The sequence below is a fragment of the Stegostoma tigrinum genome, chromosome 5 (genome assembly GCF_030684315.1).
Source record: "Stegostoma tigrinum isolate sSteTig4 chromosome 5, sSteTig4.hap1, whole genome shotgun sequence".
Taxonomy (NCBI): Eukaryota; Metazoa; Chordata; class Chondrichthyes; order Orectolobiformes; family Stegostomatidae; genus Stegostoma; species Stegostoma tigrinum.
The window spans coordinates 86,104,188-86,122,326 of NC_081358.1; the positions used below are offsets into that span (position 1 = coordinate 86,104,188).

The 18,139-nt window shown below is 39.9% G+C and overlaps 1 protein-coding gene across 6 annotated transcripts in view; it reads left to right on the plus strand.

The window, feature by feature from the left end:
* The window catches only part of LOC125451714 (copine-3-like), a 40,181-nt gene that overhangs the window by 5,172 nt on the left and 16,870 nt on the right, over positions 1-18,139 (plus strand). For all 6 annotated transcript variants that reach the window (XM_048529240.2, XM_048529244.2, XM_048529242.2 and 3 more), the window contains exons 2-8: positions 2,916-3,052; positions 6,548-6,727; positions 8,925-8,999; positions 13,842-13,913; positions 14,778-14,861; positions 16,258-16,347; positions 17,848-17,946. In XM_048529240.2, coding sequence (XP_048385197.2) covers positions 2,916-3,052; positions 6,548-6,727; positions 8,925-8,999; positions 13,842-13,913; positions 14,778-14,861; positions 16,258-16,347; positions 17,848-17,946 — 737 coding nt within the window. The remainder of the gene's footprint in view (positions 1-2,915; positions 3,053-6,547; positions 6,728-8,924; positions 9,000-13,841; positions 13,914-14,777; positions 14,862-16,257; positions 16,348-17,847; positions 17,947-18,139) is intronic.

Consider the following 18,139-nt stretch of genomic DNA (forward strand, 5'->3'; position numbering starts at 1 on the left):
GCCATCCTATCATGAAAAATTAAACAAGGTTTCTTAAAAGTAAATGAATTGACCTCTGGAATGGCCTGGAGCTTGTCAAGGTTTATGATATATTTATGTATTTTTTTTAAATGTTATAGTAATTTCTCCATGTTGTCCCATAACAACTTAATGAATATATAAATACAGATCTTCTACACATTAAATAATCTTATTCTATAAACCACAGGGTTTCATACTTGTGGTACACCTGACTTCCAAATTTTAAAGTGTTTTCTTTCTCTTATGTATAAAGTATGAAATTATGTTTTTGCAAAGTTGCACTAATAGGGATGACTAGTTATGACTATGCTATCAAAATAAAATACTGCATTGCTTTTACGTGAGGGACAATAATCACTAAGGGCAAACTTAGCTAAGCAATATTGGTTTTAAAAATGCATAATCCTTCTAAGGTGCAAGAGCTAACTAATATCATTTAACTACTGTGACAAAGTTTTTGAGGCCAATGCCAGAAACTAATTTATCTGTTTGTATTATGACAGTGCTTCCACCTGCCCATTATGTATGAAGGGGAGGGAGCTAATTAATGTGTATTGTGGAGAATAGAGAAGGAACACTTGTGGGTGCAGTGATAGTATTATTTAGTTTATTGTAACACACTGAGTGGGTGATTGAAAATACCAGGAAGGAGAGAGAGAATTAGTTATTAGTGTTGGGGGAGCACTGAGTGTGGTAGAGACAGAGGGGCTGCTAGATTAACAGAGACATCAAGGTATAGAGCTGGATGAACACAGCAGGCCAAGCAGCATCAGAGGAGCAAGAAAGCTGATGTTTTGGGTCTAGACCCTTCTTCAGAAAGGTCTAGACCCAAAACGTCAGCTTTCCTGCTCCTCTGATGCTGCTTGGCCTGCTGTGTTAATCCAGTTCTACACCTTGTTATCTCAGATTCTGCAGCATCGGCAGTTCCTACTATCTCTGCTAGATTAACAGTTTACGTGCAGGTTCTCCCAGTCAGACCCCTAGCTCTCAAATCCATTCCTGTCCACAATCAAAGTACCCCTTATTTAAGTCCTTAGAGATTTCCTAACGCAAAGCGGAACAGGTTCTGAGGGAGGGTCGCCGGACCCGAAACATTAACTCTGATTTTTCTTCAAAGACAGAAAGAGGTTTGTTCAGAATTCCTGTAAGGAAAAGATGTAGATCTATATGCGGAAGAGGTTAGACGAAAACAGGAAGCAATGCTCCAGCTGCCGGAAATGGGTCTAAAACCTGGAAAGCTTTGTAAACAATTGGAGATGAGAGAGATGGGTGTTTACCAAAAGCGGCCAAATTATGAATTGGGTGTTCAGTAGTTGGTTGGATGTAAAGAAACTCTCTATCTACGCCATTAGACCATTGTGATCATTTTGGAGACAGAGTTCATAAAAGTGTGCTTTTCCGATGATACTCTTACTTGAAAAACACTAAGATGAAAGCTGCTTTTAGACTCCTGACCCATTCTACATCTGAAGAACAATATACCTTGGAACTATGTGGCTTTGTATTTCCATATGCCTGTGGGGAGTGATTTAGACCTTGTGATTGTGTAAAACGTACCTTTATTGCATTAGCTATTTGAAGTGAATGAACCTTTTTATTTTGAACTATCATTTCTCTGTTCATTTTAAATTTACATTGTTTCCAGTTTGTATGAAAGTAAAGTTACAAAATGTAAAATCATGCTGGCAATTTCCTCATTTTTGTGTCGTTGGTAAATTTGGCTATTTTAGTTCATGGTTTCTCCCATATAGATTGCAACAAAATATATTCCTATAAATAGAGACAAATGGTAATTGTTCCTTAATCATAAAAGTGGAGCAGTGCTTTAAAATTGCATTTAGTTTCATCTATATTACCCCAGTTTTCATTGCTTCTGTTTTAACTCCAGATTAAAGGAAAAATGATGGTGTAGTGATGGCATCACTGGACTGGTAATCCAGAAGTTCAGGCTAATACTATGAGGACATCGGTTCAGTTCCACTACAGTGGCTGGTTGAATTTAAATTCACTGATTGATTAAATCTGGAGTATAAATACTCTGTGATGGTGCCATGATTGTAACGTCAATTATTTTAAAACTCTATCTCGTTCACTAATGTCCATTTGGAAAAGAAATCTACCATTTTCTCCTGTTATGATCTAGCTACGCTTGTAGACCCCCAATATGTGGCTAACTCTTAAATGCCCTCTGAAATGGTCTAGCAGGTGTAGGGCTTTTAGATGTGGACAAGAAATGGTGATCCTATCAGCGATGCCCATTTTCCATGAAAAATATAAATAAAATACAAGATGAGTGAGTTGCTAATACAGAATGTTCTCATTTAGTTTTGCCACCTGGAGCCTTGCAAAAGCATTGACTTCCTTGCTATACATGTTTAAATAATTGGCTCATATGCTGTTTTTCCTGACACTGTGTAAATCATAATGTAGAAAACCCCGAACTTAACAATGAAGTACTTTCATGTATTAGAAAGGAAGCATGTTGCAAATATTCAGCAGTCTAGAAGCTGTTAGATTTTGAGACTGATGACTTTTTGTCATGTGCTGGTTTGAAAATTGAGCATCCTGGGTAAATGATTCTTAGCCATCAGAGATAATGGGAACCGCAGATGCTGAAGAATCCGAGATAACAATGTGTGGAGCTGGATGAACACAGCAGGCCAAGCAACCTTTTCTGATGAAGGGTCTAGGCCCGAAATGTCAGCTTTTGTGCTCCTAAGATCCTGCTTGGCCTGCTGTCCAGCTCCACACTTTGATTCTTAGCCATATTGTTTAAACAAAATGCTCAGAAATTTGGCTTTGGGAATTAAACCAGCAAAGAAAGAAAGAGGAAAATGTAGTGATTCACTCTGGTTGCACTGTCTATGTGTAATTTTACTCTGTTTATTTTGCAGGGCAGCAGATGGCAGATTGTGTGACTAAGGTTGAACTGAGTGTCTGCTGTGAGAACTTACTGGATAGAGATGTCACTTCCAAATCAGATCCACTGTGTGCACTGCTAATGAATGTTGGTGGAAATCAGTGGGTTGAAGTAAGTAATTTTCATCAGATGAGTTGTTTAATCTTGCATCATGAGAAAGCAAATTTATAAAAGTGATGCTTTATTTTTCCTTCTATTCAGCTGATGATGAATGCTTTCTCATATAATTTACCAACTTGTCTTTCACAATTACATCCTCCTTCCTTTCTTTCCTTGTCTAGCATTCTTGGTAACTCAACCCCTTCATCCCAATAATCAGCCTAATGAACTGCCTCCAATGCCAATATGTGTTTTCTTAAATACGAGGATCAAAACTGTACAAAGTACAGGGAGCTGTAACCTCACCTGTGCATTTGTAACAAGATTTTTCTATTCTTAAACTCCAACCTCGAAGCAATAAAGACCAAAAAAATTTCCTTCCTTCATTATTTGCTCATTTGTATGCTAACATTTTCATTTAATGCACAAGGTCATCTAGATTCCTTTGCACTGTATTTTTGGAATCTTTGCCCATTTAAAAAATAATCTTCCTTTTTACTCTTCTGAATAAAGTGCGTGCCATCTCACTTTCCAACATTAAATGCCACCAGCTTTTGCTACCCTACCCTCATTTTGACTGCCTTTGTTAACTACGGGGGACCTAGAGGTGCTCATCATCTAGTTGAGTCCTTTTATTCCTGACTGGAATAAATTTTTGCTGAGATATTATGAACTAGCTACTAAAATGTCAGCCACTGAGGTCTCTGGAAGCTCCATCATTGAGCATGTTCAAGACAGAAGTCAGTAGATTACTGGATGCTAAAGACATCAAAAGATATTTGGAAAACTGGAAGCGTGGAAATGAAGTAGATGATAGGCCAAGATCAAACTGGTGCAACAGGCTTGATGGGCTGAATGTCCTATATCTGTCTTGTGTTCCTATTAATACCAAAACAAAACTATAGATCTTGCTTATACAGTAACGAGTATTCTGCAGATTCCAGTGGCAAATATTAAAAATACCAAAGTAAATCGATCAATGAAAAGACTATGTTAAAACCCAACACAAATTCACTACATTCATAAGTAAAAATATCTTCATAGGACAATGTGCTATAAATAGATGTTATTTTGCTTTCCTTCTTTTTCCTTTATTGCCCAGATAGTTTGAAAGATACAGTTTTTATGCTGATAACCCAGGGCTGTAACATCAGCAACCAAAATGTCACTAACAAGTAATAACTGCATACTGGTCTCACTTGCACCTGTAATTTCTATGAATAGTTAAAAGAAATCAGTGGACCATTCCATAAATTCATCATCCATTTTACCCATCTCCAATTCTAATCAATTTGCAGATTAAAATCACCTACGAAAATTGTTGTACCCTTTTTAAACACCACTGTGATTTCCTAATTTATACTTTGTCCTACACCGATGCAGATGTTTGGGTGCATGTAGATGACTGTCACCAGTGATTTCTTTTCTTTGCTGTTCCTTTTTTCCACCTAAACTGATGTCACATCAGCATCTAAAGCACCTGCATCACTACCCAGCACTGCACTGCTAACCTTCTTTATTAACAACGCTGTCCACCCCCTGTCCTTTTTGTTTAGTTTTCCAGAACGTTGAATACTCTCAATAGTAAGTTTCCAGCCTTCTTCATCTTGCACCTATGTCTCCAAATAGCTGTCATGTCATATTCATTTATTTCTATTTATGCTGTCAACTTATCTGTCTTGTTACAAATATTGTGTGCATTCAGCTAAAGAGTCTTCTGCTTAGACAGTTTAATGTAATTTACTCACACTGGCTGTCAGTTTATGCTGCACTCTTCAGTTTTAATTTTTCTGCTCCTTCCTGATACATTTTGATTATCATTCACCTTTTTGCTGTTCTGCACTTCAGCAGTCTTGTTTCTTTTTGGCTTTTAAACTTGCTTTCAATTGCACACACCTCCCATTAATTATTTCAACCAGCTTTCCACATCCCTAGCATGAGTTCAAATAAGGTTCATCCCAACAGAACAGCTCTCCCTTTTCTTAACAACTGGTGTCAGTGTCCCACGACTCAGAACCTGTCTCTTTAACACCAATCCTTAAGCCATAAATTTACCTGTCTAATCTTATTTATTTGCACATAGTTCAGATAGTAATTTTGAGATTATTACCTTTTGTGGATCTGCTTTTTATTTAGCCTCAAGCTGTTCAGAATCCATCAGCAGAACCTCTTATCTAGATGTACTTATTTCATTGATATGTACATGGACCATGAAAACGAAGTTGTTCTTCACTGCAAGTTCTTCTCCACAGAACTGTTTTGTCACCACGGTACCAGATGGGCAATACAGCTTTTAGGACTTGATACAGAGAACCCTATGTGTTCTCCGAGCTATGCTAACCCCTATTACTATCACATTTCTCTTTTTATCCCCTACCTGAATGGCACTCTGTGCACTGGTTAGTTTTTTCATCTCTGCAGTCTGTGTCTTCATATACATCAGGAGAAAGAACCTCATGCCTGTTTGAAAAGTGCACTGGCTGAGGCTCCTCCAAAATTTTGGATCCTATTACCTGCTTCAATGGCACTCGCACCCTCTGACCATGACAATGGACCAAATTTGATGCAGTTACTAAAACGGGTGTGACTGTCTCCTGAAACAGTGTGTCCAGGTACCTGTTCCCCTTACTTGATGCATCCCAGTGTCAACAGCTTGGACTCCATCACATCAACTCTGAGACAAAGATCCTCAAGCAGCCAACTCTTGCTGTTGGTGTGGTCACCATGTTTCATGCTGGCATCCACCAGTTCCCACATATAACCATCTCTATTCTGGTTAGTTAGTTAATTTGAATGTTAAGTATTTTAAAAGTTAATTTCTTACCTGTGCTCTTCAACTGTAATAATATCTCCTAAATTAAACCACTTGGCCAATAAAAAGACAAATGAAAGAAAATCCTATCCGCTTCCCCCAAATGTCACACTTCGGCTCCGATAGGTAAAAAAAACAGGTTGAAGGGGCTGTCTGTTGCCAGTTTTTTTTAATCTCCCACCATCACTACTGTTCACGCACAAGTCCAGTCTTTGATACCAAATAGGATATGATCGTAAAAGCCTGCAGGAATTCTCACGTTCATATTCATAGGAATGGTGCTGTGAAATTTGATGCATAACCTGCTTCTTCACTGTTTGGTGGCTTACAAGCAGCTCTCATCAATGTTTCTTGCCCTTCTCCAATTCAGCATTAAGCACTATTGTCATCCTTGGTTCCATTGCGTTTCAGATCAGAGTAAATTGTCCACCAGACTTTTGTATCTTGTATAAGGTGATTGTGGTTTACTTTTTTAGTAGCCTAATTTGATACTTTATGAAAATAATTCAGTTTGAAATCATTCATTGGTTCTAAAATAAATTTTAAAATGGTGTAAATAGAGCTGGTGTAAATTTTATGCCTTGGAGCAGGATAACATTGCAGTTTAGGTTTAAAATGTACTATTGGCAATGGAGCTGTGATTGTTGATTCATTTCACTCCAATGGTTTTAATTTGGGAATTCTACTTTTTCTAGATTGATCGCACAGAGAGAATTAACAACTGCCTGTCTCCAAAGTTCGCAAAGAAATTCCTGATAGATTACTGCTTTGAGCAAGTCCAGAAACTGAAGTTTGGAATTTACGATATAGACAATAGAACGATTGATTTGAGTGATGATGACTTCTTGGGAGAGCTGGAATGTACTCTGGGACAGGTAAATACAAATAAAATCTTTAAGATTTTGTTGCCGTACTTTGGACACTTCTTTTTACAACACTGAATTACAATATATAAACCTTTAGGTTATCTCTGTTACATTCGGCGCATTGTTTATTTGTTTATTGGATGTGGGCATTGCTGGCTTGACCAGCATTTATTGCCTATTTTTAATTGCCCAGCGGGCAGTTAAAAGTTAGCCGTGTTGCTGAGAGTCTGGATTCAAATGTAAGCCAGGCTATGTAAGATCTACTTCTCTAAGGAGCTTTAGTGAACTAGATAGGTTTTTCCAGTTAGCAATGATTGTATTAACTCGCTTTTTATTCCATATTCCTGAGTTCAAATTTCACAGTAAGTCGTGGTGGGAATCAAACCCATGTCGCTAGAACATTAACCTGGTATGTTACGTTACCATGACTTCCCCCAGTGCTTGAACAGCCCTTTTAAATTAACAAAATATGCACAATTTTGGCCCAGATTTTGAGAGAATATTCAGTTGAGGCTTTTAACATTCTGAAGGGGTTTGAGAGAATGAATAGGGGAAAAATTACTTCACTCTTCTTTCGTTTGAGATCAGTATTAAGCATTCTCCATGGAAGCTGCTCCGCAATGATCTGGTGATCTGTGTGGTGCCGATCATGCCTCTTAGGGTTTGAGTGAAAATTTGTAGCCCAGGTGCTGGTTGTAGATGTTGGTGTGTTCGCCAAGCTGGGAATTTTGCTGTCAAATTCTGCTATCAAATCTCCCAGCTCGGCAAACAGACCAACATCTACAGACCTTTCCTTTACCAGTAGCAATTTCAACCTCATGCCAAGTTTATAGTTGTATAGGAGCAATGTTGTCAGCAAGCAGGGTAAGCAAGAGTTCTTAGAAACTAGGAAGTTAAATGCACTGAATATCTTCACTTTTGATTTAAAATTTAAGAAAAGAAGATAAATGGTTATGAATTAGCACAGAAGCTAAAATACTATTTAAATATGACTAAAATCTGTGCATATATTGAATGGAATTTATTTTCTTAAGGAAGAAATTTGACATTGTTTAAAATTTGTGCAATGTATTTTAGGCAAGCAGAAGTATTTAGCATTAGCTAATGATACTTGAATGCTTTTACAAACCCAGTTACATCTCATCAAACATGGCATAGTCTTTTTTAAAGCCCTCTTTCTATTCTCAGTGGGGACCTCAATTGTGCACCCTTGGAAATGCATGGAATCACTGACAAGAACTTCTGAAATTCCAGTTTATTCTGCTTGTGTGCGGTCGTATGAAATTACAGTAATTTTTTGAGAGTAATGTTGATGCTGACAGGAAATTATTTTGTACAGGGCATATTGCAGTGTCAGTCTTACAGCTACCAAAACACTTTTTGGCAAAGCAATTTGCTTATACATTGCACAGTGGAGTGAAAACCAAGTGTAATCTTCAGACGAAATAGTGTTAGAGTGTGGAGACAGTTGGTTCAAAATGATCCAGTGCACTTCAGTTAAAGTTTTAAAATTTGAGCTTTAAATATTTCCCTTATAATTCCTATATCTACATTTGTAATGGAAATTGCGTATTTAATCTTGTCACACTGGAACTATCACTTCCTGTTCTTTGTGGAACATAAGTACTTCCAGCAGGATAATAACCAAGTTACAGCACAAGAAATTCAGAGAGGCGTCTTTCAGTATATGTAAGAACATAACAGTATGTAGTAGCAAAAAAGGCTTGGAGCATAAAGATGAAAGCTTTTTGATACTAATAAGAAAATCATGTTCTGTTATTTTACTTAGTTTGATTATGAAACTTCTGATGAACGATGCATCGTGCAGTAACAGTGTGCTATCTAAAGACAGCTGACAATTTTTCAATTCCTACAATGATTTCCCACTTGTACATTGGATTTTGAAGTTTCATTTTTCATTACGCATTTCGCAATTTCATTACACAGGCTTTTTTTTCATATTTGTTTATTTGTCTTATTTATTTTTGTATGTTCTGCCTTGATCACAACAACGCAACACATGAATAAATGAAATCAGAGTCGAGGTAGTATTCCACTCTTTAGGCTATGCAGTTGTATAATGCACAATCTGATCAGATTTAAGTGTGACGAAACATTAGCATTTCTGCTCACTGATTTCTTCATTTGTGCCTCTGGTAGTTGTTTCTGTTTGAAACTGAGCACTATAGTTAACTTATTTTGACAGATTGTATCCAGCAAAAAACTGACCAGACCTCTTGTGCTGCGAAGTAGAAGACCAGCAGGAAAAGGAACTATCACGGTACAGAGTTGAATGTTTTTTTTCTTATTTAGTTGTTGGGTGTGCAATTGGCAAATGCAGCGACAATGTAGTTTTACTATTATGTCAACAACTTTAGGAAAAGTAACAAGTCAACCATACCAAGATAGTAGGAACTGCCGATACTGGAGAATCTAAGATAACACGGTATGAAGCTGGATGAACACAGCAGGCCAAGCAGCATCACAGGAGCAGGAAAGCTTGACGTTTTGGGTCGGAACCCTTCTTCCTACAGAGATAGTAGGAACTGCTGATGCTGGAGAATCTGAGATAACACGGTGTGAAGCTGGAAGAACACAGCAGGCCAAACAGCATCAGAGGAGTAGGAAAGCTTGACGTTTTGGGTCGGGACCCTGAAACGTCAAGCTTTCCTGCTGTTGTGATGCTGCTTGGCCTGCTATATTCATCCAGCTTCACACCGTGTTATATCAGTGAATCATACAAATTGCCTTCAACATTTGTTTTCTTTTATTCTTCTCTCCGTTGAAGGTAGTATCTTGTGCTGGAGTTCTCTGATACCTTGCCCAGATAATCACACGTGATTAGGCCTGAGTTTAGGCATTAGCATGTCCAGATGACGTTGCTGGAAGTGTTCCTCTTGTCGCATAGAGGCTTATTTTGTTTGGGGTTGAGTTCTTAACAATTTTCCTGCTCTGAATAGCCTGAAATAGACAGCCCTTGTAATGTACAAATGGCCTTACACATGCTAGAATAACGAATGGTTGCCAGCCAGGGGAATTGAACAATTAGGATGGGTAAGGAAGAAGATGTATTTTTGAAGCTCAGCTAATTTAAACAAGACATTAAGGTTTTGCAGAGATAATGGGAACTGCAGATGCTGGAGAAGCCAAGACAACAAAATGTGAGGCTGGATGAACACAGCAGGCCAAGCAGCATCTCAGGAGCACACTGAGATGCTGCTTGGCCTGCTGTGTTCATCCAGCCTCACATTAAGGTTTTGCATGTATTCCTCTCCCCTCCCTTGCCGCCTTCCGCAGGAACCATTTTCTCGAGGAATGGACCTCCCTGGTCTATTCTTCCTTCACTCCCAACACCTCCCCACTGCCATACAGCACCATCCCCTGTAACTGGTGAAGGTGTAACACCTGCGCATTTACCTCCTCTCTCCACAGTATCCAAGGGCCCAAACATACGTTCCAGGTGAAGCAACACTTCATTTGCACTTCACACAATCTAGTCTACTGCATTCGATGCTCAAAATGTGGTCTCCTGTATAGGGGAAATGAAACATAGACTTGGTGACTGCTTCACAGAACATCTATGTTCTGCTCACAAAAAAGACCCTGACCTACCTGTTGCCTGCCACTTTAACGCACCCTGCTCCTTGACTAAGATCTCTGTCTCTGCCTTGTTGCAGTGTTCCAGTGAAGCCCAACGCAAGCTGGAGGAACAACAGAGATAATGGGAACTGCAGATGCTGGAGAATTCCAAGATAATACAATGTGAGGCTGGATGAACACATTTCCACTTGGGGACCCTACAGCCCTCCGGACTCAATATTGAGCTCATAATTTTAGGGCCTAAACTCTCCCATGTCCCAGTAGCCCCCCATCCCACACGCCAGGCTTTGTTACCACATAGCCTGCCATTACACACCCCCTGTTGTTAGTCACTAACAGCCCCCATTAACAACTACTCACCCTCCCAGCCTGATCGTTAGCAACTCCTTTGTCTGTCCAACTGTCTTTCTCTCTCTCTGTTTGGACTCTATCCTATCATTTACTCCCTACCCCATCTACCTCACTATTTTCTGCATATAAACTGACGTTTTCCCAGCCACCATCGGTTCTGAGGAAGGGTCACCGGAACCAAAACATTAACTCTATTTTCTCCTCCACAGATGCTGCCTGACCTGCTGAGCTTTTCCAGCAACTTTGTTTTTGTTCAAGGTTTTGCACATTCTTATTCAGCTGGAGTTGGTGATTAGGGAAGGAGGTGGAGCCAGTGGTAAGGAAATGCTTCTTCATTACTGACATATCTGCCAGTCCTGTCATCTTGTGTTTGTGGGGCACCTGTTCAGAACAGTGCATTCTACAAACATACAAATTTTAATTGCCTTGGAACGTAAAGATTGGTGAATAGGTTACCATTTGGGATAATTGGTTAAATATTTAAATATACTTGTCTGACCCATAAAAAGCATGCTTTCTTTTAAATCATTCACGAGATAAGGACATTGATAGCTAGGCAGCATTTATTGCCCATCCATAATTTCCCAGAAGGCAGGTAAGAGTGAACCACATTGCTGTGAGTCCAGAGTCACATGTAGGCCAGACTAGGTGAGGATGGCACATTTCTTTCCCTGACTTTTTGAACCAGATGGGTTTTTTTCAACAAACAGTGCTTTCATGGTTATCAGTAGGTACCTAATTCCAGATTTTTTTAAAGATTGAATTCAAATTCTTCCATCTGCTGCAGCGGTATTTGAACCCAGGTCCTCAGAACACTAGCTGAGTTTCTGGATTAATAGTCTAGTGACGATACCACTAGGCCATCACCTCCCCCTTATCTGGTTTCTTTATTAGTTAGAATCCTTTTCTGTAACTTACCCTAAGTTGCATGATTTGCATCTGAACAATAAGGAAAGGAACTCCAAACTGAAGAATCGAAAAGCTCAATGTGGCATAGAAACACAGTCATGCAGCAGCATTTTATTTGGTACCTAATGCCCAAAATAGGGAGCAGGAGCTACCTGTGCACTTCTGGATTATATGAGATGATGGCAAAACAGGTTCTCTTACCCATGTCAGAGGTTTGTTGTGCGTACCTTATTATCCTTGAATTGATCGGCTTAATAGGCTATTTCAAGGGGCAGTTAAATGAATGACTTTATTGTCACATATATCTAGAGAGATACAGTGAAAAGTGTTTTAACACCACAGTCTGTTGCCATTTTGAGTTACAAGAAGAATGAAAAGAAAATACTTAAATAGAGATCATCTTCCTCAGTGGGGGTCCCAAACACAGCTCCAGGGATTCGGAAAGAAATCTAGGTACAGCAACGACGATACTAATGTAGATGCCCAAGGGGTCCCTGGCTGTGTATGCCGCTGCCGCACCACCACTGCAATGTGTCACCGCTCCAGGCACTGACTGTCTCTGCTCCAGGCCTACCATAGCCAGGACTTTGTGCTCCACTTCTGCTGCAGCCCGTTACTTACTGCCAGTGCCAAGATCCTAGGCTATGGGCCTACCGAAGCTAGGAGTACCTGCTGTGAGCACTGACACTGTCGCAGACGCTGCCAAGAGTCCAGGCTCCAAGCCTACTTCAGCCAGTAGTCACTGCCCTGGGCACTGACACTGCCACAGCCGATGCCCCACTGCCGCAAGCCCACTTACTGGACAGTGCAACATTACAGCCGCCGCCTTGACATTGCTGTAGAGCTTGAGGCACAAGTAGGCCAGACTGGAAAGTATGGCAGATTTTCTTCCCTAAAAATAGACATTATTGAACTGAATGCGTTTAAAATAAGTGATAGTAGTTTCATTAATGAGTCTGTGGCCACAATTTTCCCTTCCCAAAGGTGATAAGAGGTGTGACAAAAGGGAAAATCTCTGGGCAAGTTGGCCCTGAAAAGATTCTAGCCTCAATTTGCCACCTCATCGACTAAGGGCAGGGCAAGGGATTTTCCACCAGCGATTTTCTCAGTTTGGCAGCAATCCAGGACCGGAAGTGATTAATCAGCTGCCTCAGTTTACACTTCCCGATCGCCTGTTGAGTTTCAACTGGAGGTGGGGGAAATCCATTTGTTCTAATCTGGAGACTATTGGGAGCTCAGGTGAGGGAACTAGTCTTTAGCGATAAAGAAAATGATCTATCCTGTCACTGTCTTGATTCCCTGAAGTGTAGGCCTTGACCAATTATCTTTTGGATCCAGAAGCTCCCCATGCGGTGGACACTGCTGTCGAGCCCTGTGATATCCAAAATGCTTGCAAAGCTCACCTGCCAGCTCTGGAGTTGATTAACATATGATACAGTGAGCTTTCTCCCTGTGGGTGCAGTGAGTTAGTTGATACCTAACACACTGTCTCCCACACAGTCCCTGAAAGAGAAATTATTGGCTATTCCAGAGATAACACAATGTGGATCTGGATGAACACAGCAGGCCAGGCAGCATCAGAGGAGCAGGAAAGTTGACGTTTCGGAAGAAGGGTCCCGACCTGAAACATCAACTTTCCATCTCCTCTCTGCTGCCTGGCCTGCTGTGTTCCTCCAGCTCCACACTGTTATTTTTGGCTCAAGCATCAGCAGTTCTTACGCTCTCTTATCGGCTATTCGAGACTTTTGTTTAGCTAATTGAGTACTTAAGTGAATGCAAATCTGAAAGAAACAGCAGTGCACTTCCCCAGTGCACATTAAAGGGCCCTCTTGATGGCCACTGCTATCCCTATACATTGCAGGCTCAGAGATCAAAATCCCTGTTATTCCAAGTTCTTCCAGGCCCACATGACATTGCTGTATTCCCAATCAGTCTCACAAAACAACTTTACTGAAGCCTCTGCCATACTAACTCGTATGGCAGTAGCTCGATTCTTACCCACCTTTTCCATTCTTCTTCAGCAGATTGTACTGCTATTGTTCCATTGCAACATTATCCAGTGCTCAATATCACAGGCATTTTGGACCTCATCATTGTGGGGCAAGGCATTTGCCCTGTGCTCTCTGCAAGCATAGGAATGGTTGATCCTGAACTCTTTCTGATTTTTGGAGCAATGCTTCTGATTTGTGCATTTGAAGCGTAAGTTATTTGAGCATCTTGTTGTTAATTGATTCCTATTCTGTATTTTATTTTCATGCCTCAGATTTTTGCAGAGGAAGTGAAGGATAGCCGGGTGGTAAACTTTGAAGCTCAAGCACGGAATCTGGATAATAAGGTGGGTTTTTTATATATATGTAGAAGTTAACAATACGCATTTGATCCTTTAAGTGGAAAGAGGGAAGATTCCCCAATGATTTTGACAGAACCATTCTATCAACACTTTCATGTCATTTTCTGTTTCAGATTAACAGATATAAGTTTAGGGTTTTTGAGAAGATTTGTAGCTTGGGTAGGTGAAACGGTTGTTGACTTGCTTGCCAAGCTGGTAGGTTTGTTCACAGACATTTCATAACTATACTGGGTAACATCGTCAATGTGCCTCCGGTGAAGTGCCAATGTTCTGTCCCGCTTGATATTTTTGTGTCTCAGTTGCTAGGGTGGGTGGCATCACCTCTGGATTTGTTTCTTCATGGTTAATATATGGGGCCCAGCTCTGCATGTTTGTTGTTTGAGTTCTGGTTTGAGCGCCAGGCCTCCGGGAGTTCTCGCGCACGTCTTCGCTTGGTTTTTCTAGAATGACTATGTTGTCCCAGTCGAATTAGTGTCCCTCTTTGTCCATGTGTCTTGCAATGACTGGAAATCTATTAGCAAACATGTAGAACTGGACCCTATGTCCACCACTAAGAAACAAATCTGGAAGTGGTGCCACCTACCTCAGTAAACTGAGACACACAAATAGTAAGGGACAGAATACCGACTCTTCACTGGAGGTGCACTTATGATGTGCTGTATATGGTCACGAAACATCTGCAAACAAACTTACCAGTAAGCAAGTTAACAACCACACCAATACAAGTTTTGCTTTTAATTTCTCGGTTTTAAGAGCCACAGAACAGTATTATTTGTTCAGTGATTGTGTGTTCAAATTTTCAGTCTGTAATACTAACATTATTTGTTCCATTGTGCTGGGGGTGATCAGGATTTCTTCGGGAAGTCAGATCCTTATTTAGAATTCTACAAACAGACTGAAGATGGAAGATGGCAAATGGTGCATCGAACAGAGGTAAGAGGTAGATATTGAGGACCTGATGCAAACATGTTGGCTCTTGTTTTGAATAAGCTGTTGTCTACTTTTCTTGTACAAGCAACTCATTTTAACTAACTGGTTGAATGTGGAGAGGATGGGAAGGTCAAGAACTTGTCTTTACTCTTTAAAAAGGAGAGGTCTCTCATTTAATCCTTTGACTCGATTTAAACAAATACACTGATCTTTTCAAATGTAACTGCAGTGGTGTCATTCAATAAAACAGCACATTGTGTTAGAAATTATGTAGCTTTTAAAATGAGTGAAGCGACAGTATAAAGGTCAATATTTCCCACTTATTGTGGTAGTACAAAGTTTTAGCAAAGATTTGTAGCTCAGGTTATGGCCTCGCTGATGATGTTACATAGCAAGGCGACAAAACATCTGAACGGTAACAAGCCAGATTGGCGAGCAAGTCAACAACCTCGTTGTAATAGTGTCACAATGGCAAATTAGGATGCTGCTCCTCAAATCTATAAATTTACTCAAACATGAGTCCAGTCAAACCAAACGTATTGGTGTTTGCTGTTAATGTTAGCCAAGTAATTGTGACAATGCAAAAGTAGAATTGATCATTTCAAGTGGTGGTTTGAGACTTCGAAAGAAAATTATGGTTTCACGTATTTAACATTTCACTTGTTTAACCAGGAATCAGTGTTCATAATAAGAGTAAATGTGATACCATTTATTTCAGATAAAATATGTTCTTTAATCAGCTTTATTCCAGGATCAGATCATACTCCATTGTACGTCAACTTGTTTGCACAAAATCAGTGGCATAATCTGTTTGAACTACTGAACAGATCAGAATTGTAATGGTGCAGAAGAAGGCATTCAGCACAATGTGTCTGATGGGTTTGATTACCTGGTACTGATCTCCTGCCTCTTCACCATGCCCTTGCACACCACCTCTTGAAGGCCTCAATTGAACCTGCTCCTACCACATCTCCATGCTGTGCACTCCACATCTCGAGTACTCGCAATGTGAAAAAGTTTTTCTCTCACATCACCCTTGCTTTGTTCCCACATCTCTTTAAATCTATGCCCTGTCATTCTTTTTCCTTTTACAAGTGGGAATGGATTCTCGCTATCTACTGTATCTGGCCCTATCTCTATCTATATTTTGAAAACATCTATCAGATCTCCTCTCAATCATCTTCCCTCCAAGGAGAACAGTCCCTATTGCTTCAAGCTGTTCTCATAATTAAAGTTTCTCAAATCTGAAACTGTTCTTGTAAATAGCTTCTGCACTGTCTTCAATGTGTTCGCATCTTTCCTATAATGTGGCTCCCGCAAGGGATTATGAAGTGTTTTTAAAAAAAAAATTAAAGTAATACTTCTGTGATATTGTTATATTTTCTACTTTATTTTTCAGGTAATAAAGAATAACTTGAATCCAAGTTGGAAACCATTTAGAATTCCTTTGCGGTCTCTGTGTAATGGGGACTTAGAGAGATCTATCAAGGTACTTTACATTTATCTATATATTGAAGAGGAAATAAATACTTTCCACATTTTCTTAAGAATATTGACGTTAAAAGAAAGTGTGTGAAATATTTAGTATATTTAATTGTCTTATGTACTGATTAGTTCCTCAGGGAGTGTCTTCAGCTGCTTATTGATTGATCTTCCCTTCATCATAAGTTTAGAAGTGAGAATGTTCACTGGTGAGCACCATTCACAACTCCTCAGACACTGAAGCAGCCCATGTTCAAGTGCAATAAGATCTGGACAATATCCAGATTTGGGCTGACAAGTGACAGGTAACATTCATGCCATACAAATTCCAGGCAAAGCCCAACTCCAATAAGAGAAGATCTAACCACTGTTGCTTGACATTCAATGATGTTATCATCACTGAGACCCCCACTATCAACATCCAGGGGGTTGCCATTGACTAGAAACTCAATTTGACTTGCTCAATAAATGCAGAGGTTGGAAGACAGGGTCAGAGGCTAGGAGTAGTGTAGTGAGTATCTCACTTCCTGTATCTCCAAAGCCTGTCTACTGTCTACAAGGCACAAGTCAGGACTGTGATGAAATTCTCCCCACTTGCCTGGATGGGCACAGCTCCAACAACACTTGAGGCTTGACACCATCAGAGACACAGCGGCCCACTTGATTGGCAACACATCCACAAACATCTACTCCTTTCATCACTACACTCAGTAGTAGCACTGTGTAATGTCTACAAAATGCACTGCAGAAATTAACCAAAGATACTTAGGCAGCACCTTCCAAGCCCACAACACTTTCAACTAGAAAGGCAAGAGCAGTATATGCATGGGAACAACTCTACCTGCAAGTTTTCCTTGAACCCACTCATTGTCTTGGCTGAGGTGTCTACCACTGTTCTTTCACTGCCTCAGGGTCAAAATCCTGGAATTGTTTCTCGAACAGCATTGTGTGTCTACCTACATCACATGGACTGCAGTGGTTCAAGAAGACAACCCACCACCACTTGCTCAAGAGCAACTGGGAGAAGCAATAAATGCTGCTCCAGTCAGTGATGCCCATAAGTGATTGAATAAAAACACATTAACAAATGTTTCCATATGGATGCTAGTATAGTCTAATATGTGAGAATAAGATTGTTTAAGGAGCTCAAGTTCCAAATGCTGATGACACTTCAGGACCAATTTGCACAAACGCAGTGTTTTACTCCTCAACCTCATCATTTAAATGCAGTTGCACCTGAGACATCAGCTGTTGTCAATGTCATAATTCCAGTATTTGAAAATGATGATTTATCTTGCAGCTTGTTGGGTTGCTTAAAGCCTTTGCAGTTTTGAACTGAGAATTATACAAGAGCAATACTTCAACAAGAGGGTAACGCATGGAGGAAAGTTGCATTTATCAATGGCAGTAGGCTCTTTAATACTGATAATTAAAGGTAGCAGAGTGTAGCAACTTGAAAATAGCAATTTTACTGATCTCAACAAAATGTAATTTCAATCTTTTTCAGGTGGATTGTTATGACTATGACAATGATGGATCACATGATCTAATTGGTATATTTGAGACTAATATGACTAAGCTACTGGAAGCTTCCTACAATTCACCGGTAGGTTTGTGAATTAATTTGTATAGAATGTGTTGAATTAGAAACAGCCACTCACTCAACCACAAGCCTCTGCTCACCACAAGTTTCCTCCCGTTCTATCTACTTCATCTCAACATTTTACATTTCCTTTCTCACATATACTGGTCTGACCTCCTTTTGAAAGCATTAATCTATATTTACCACAATCGCTTCT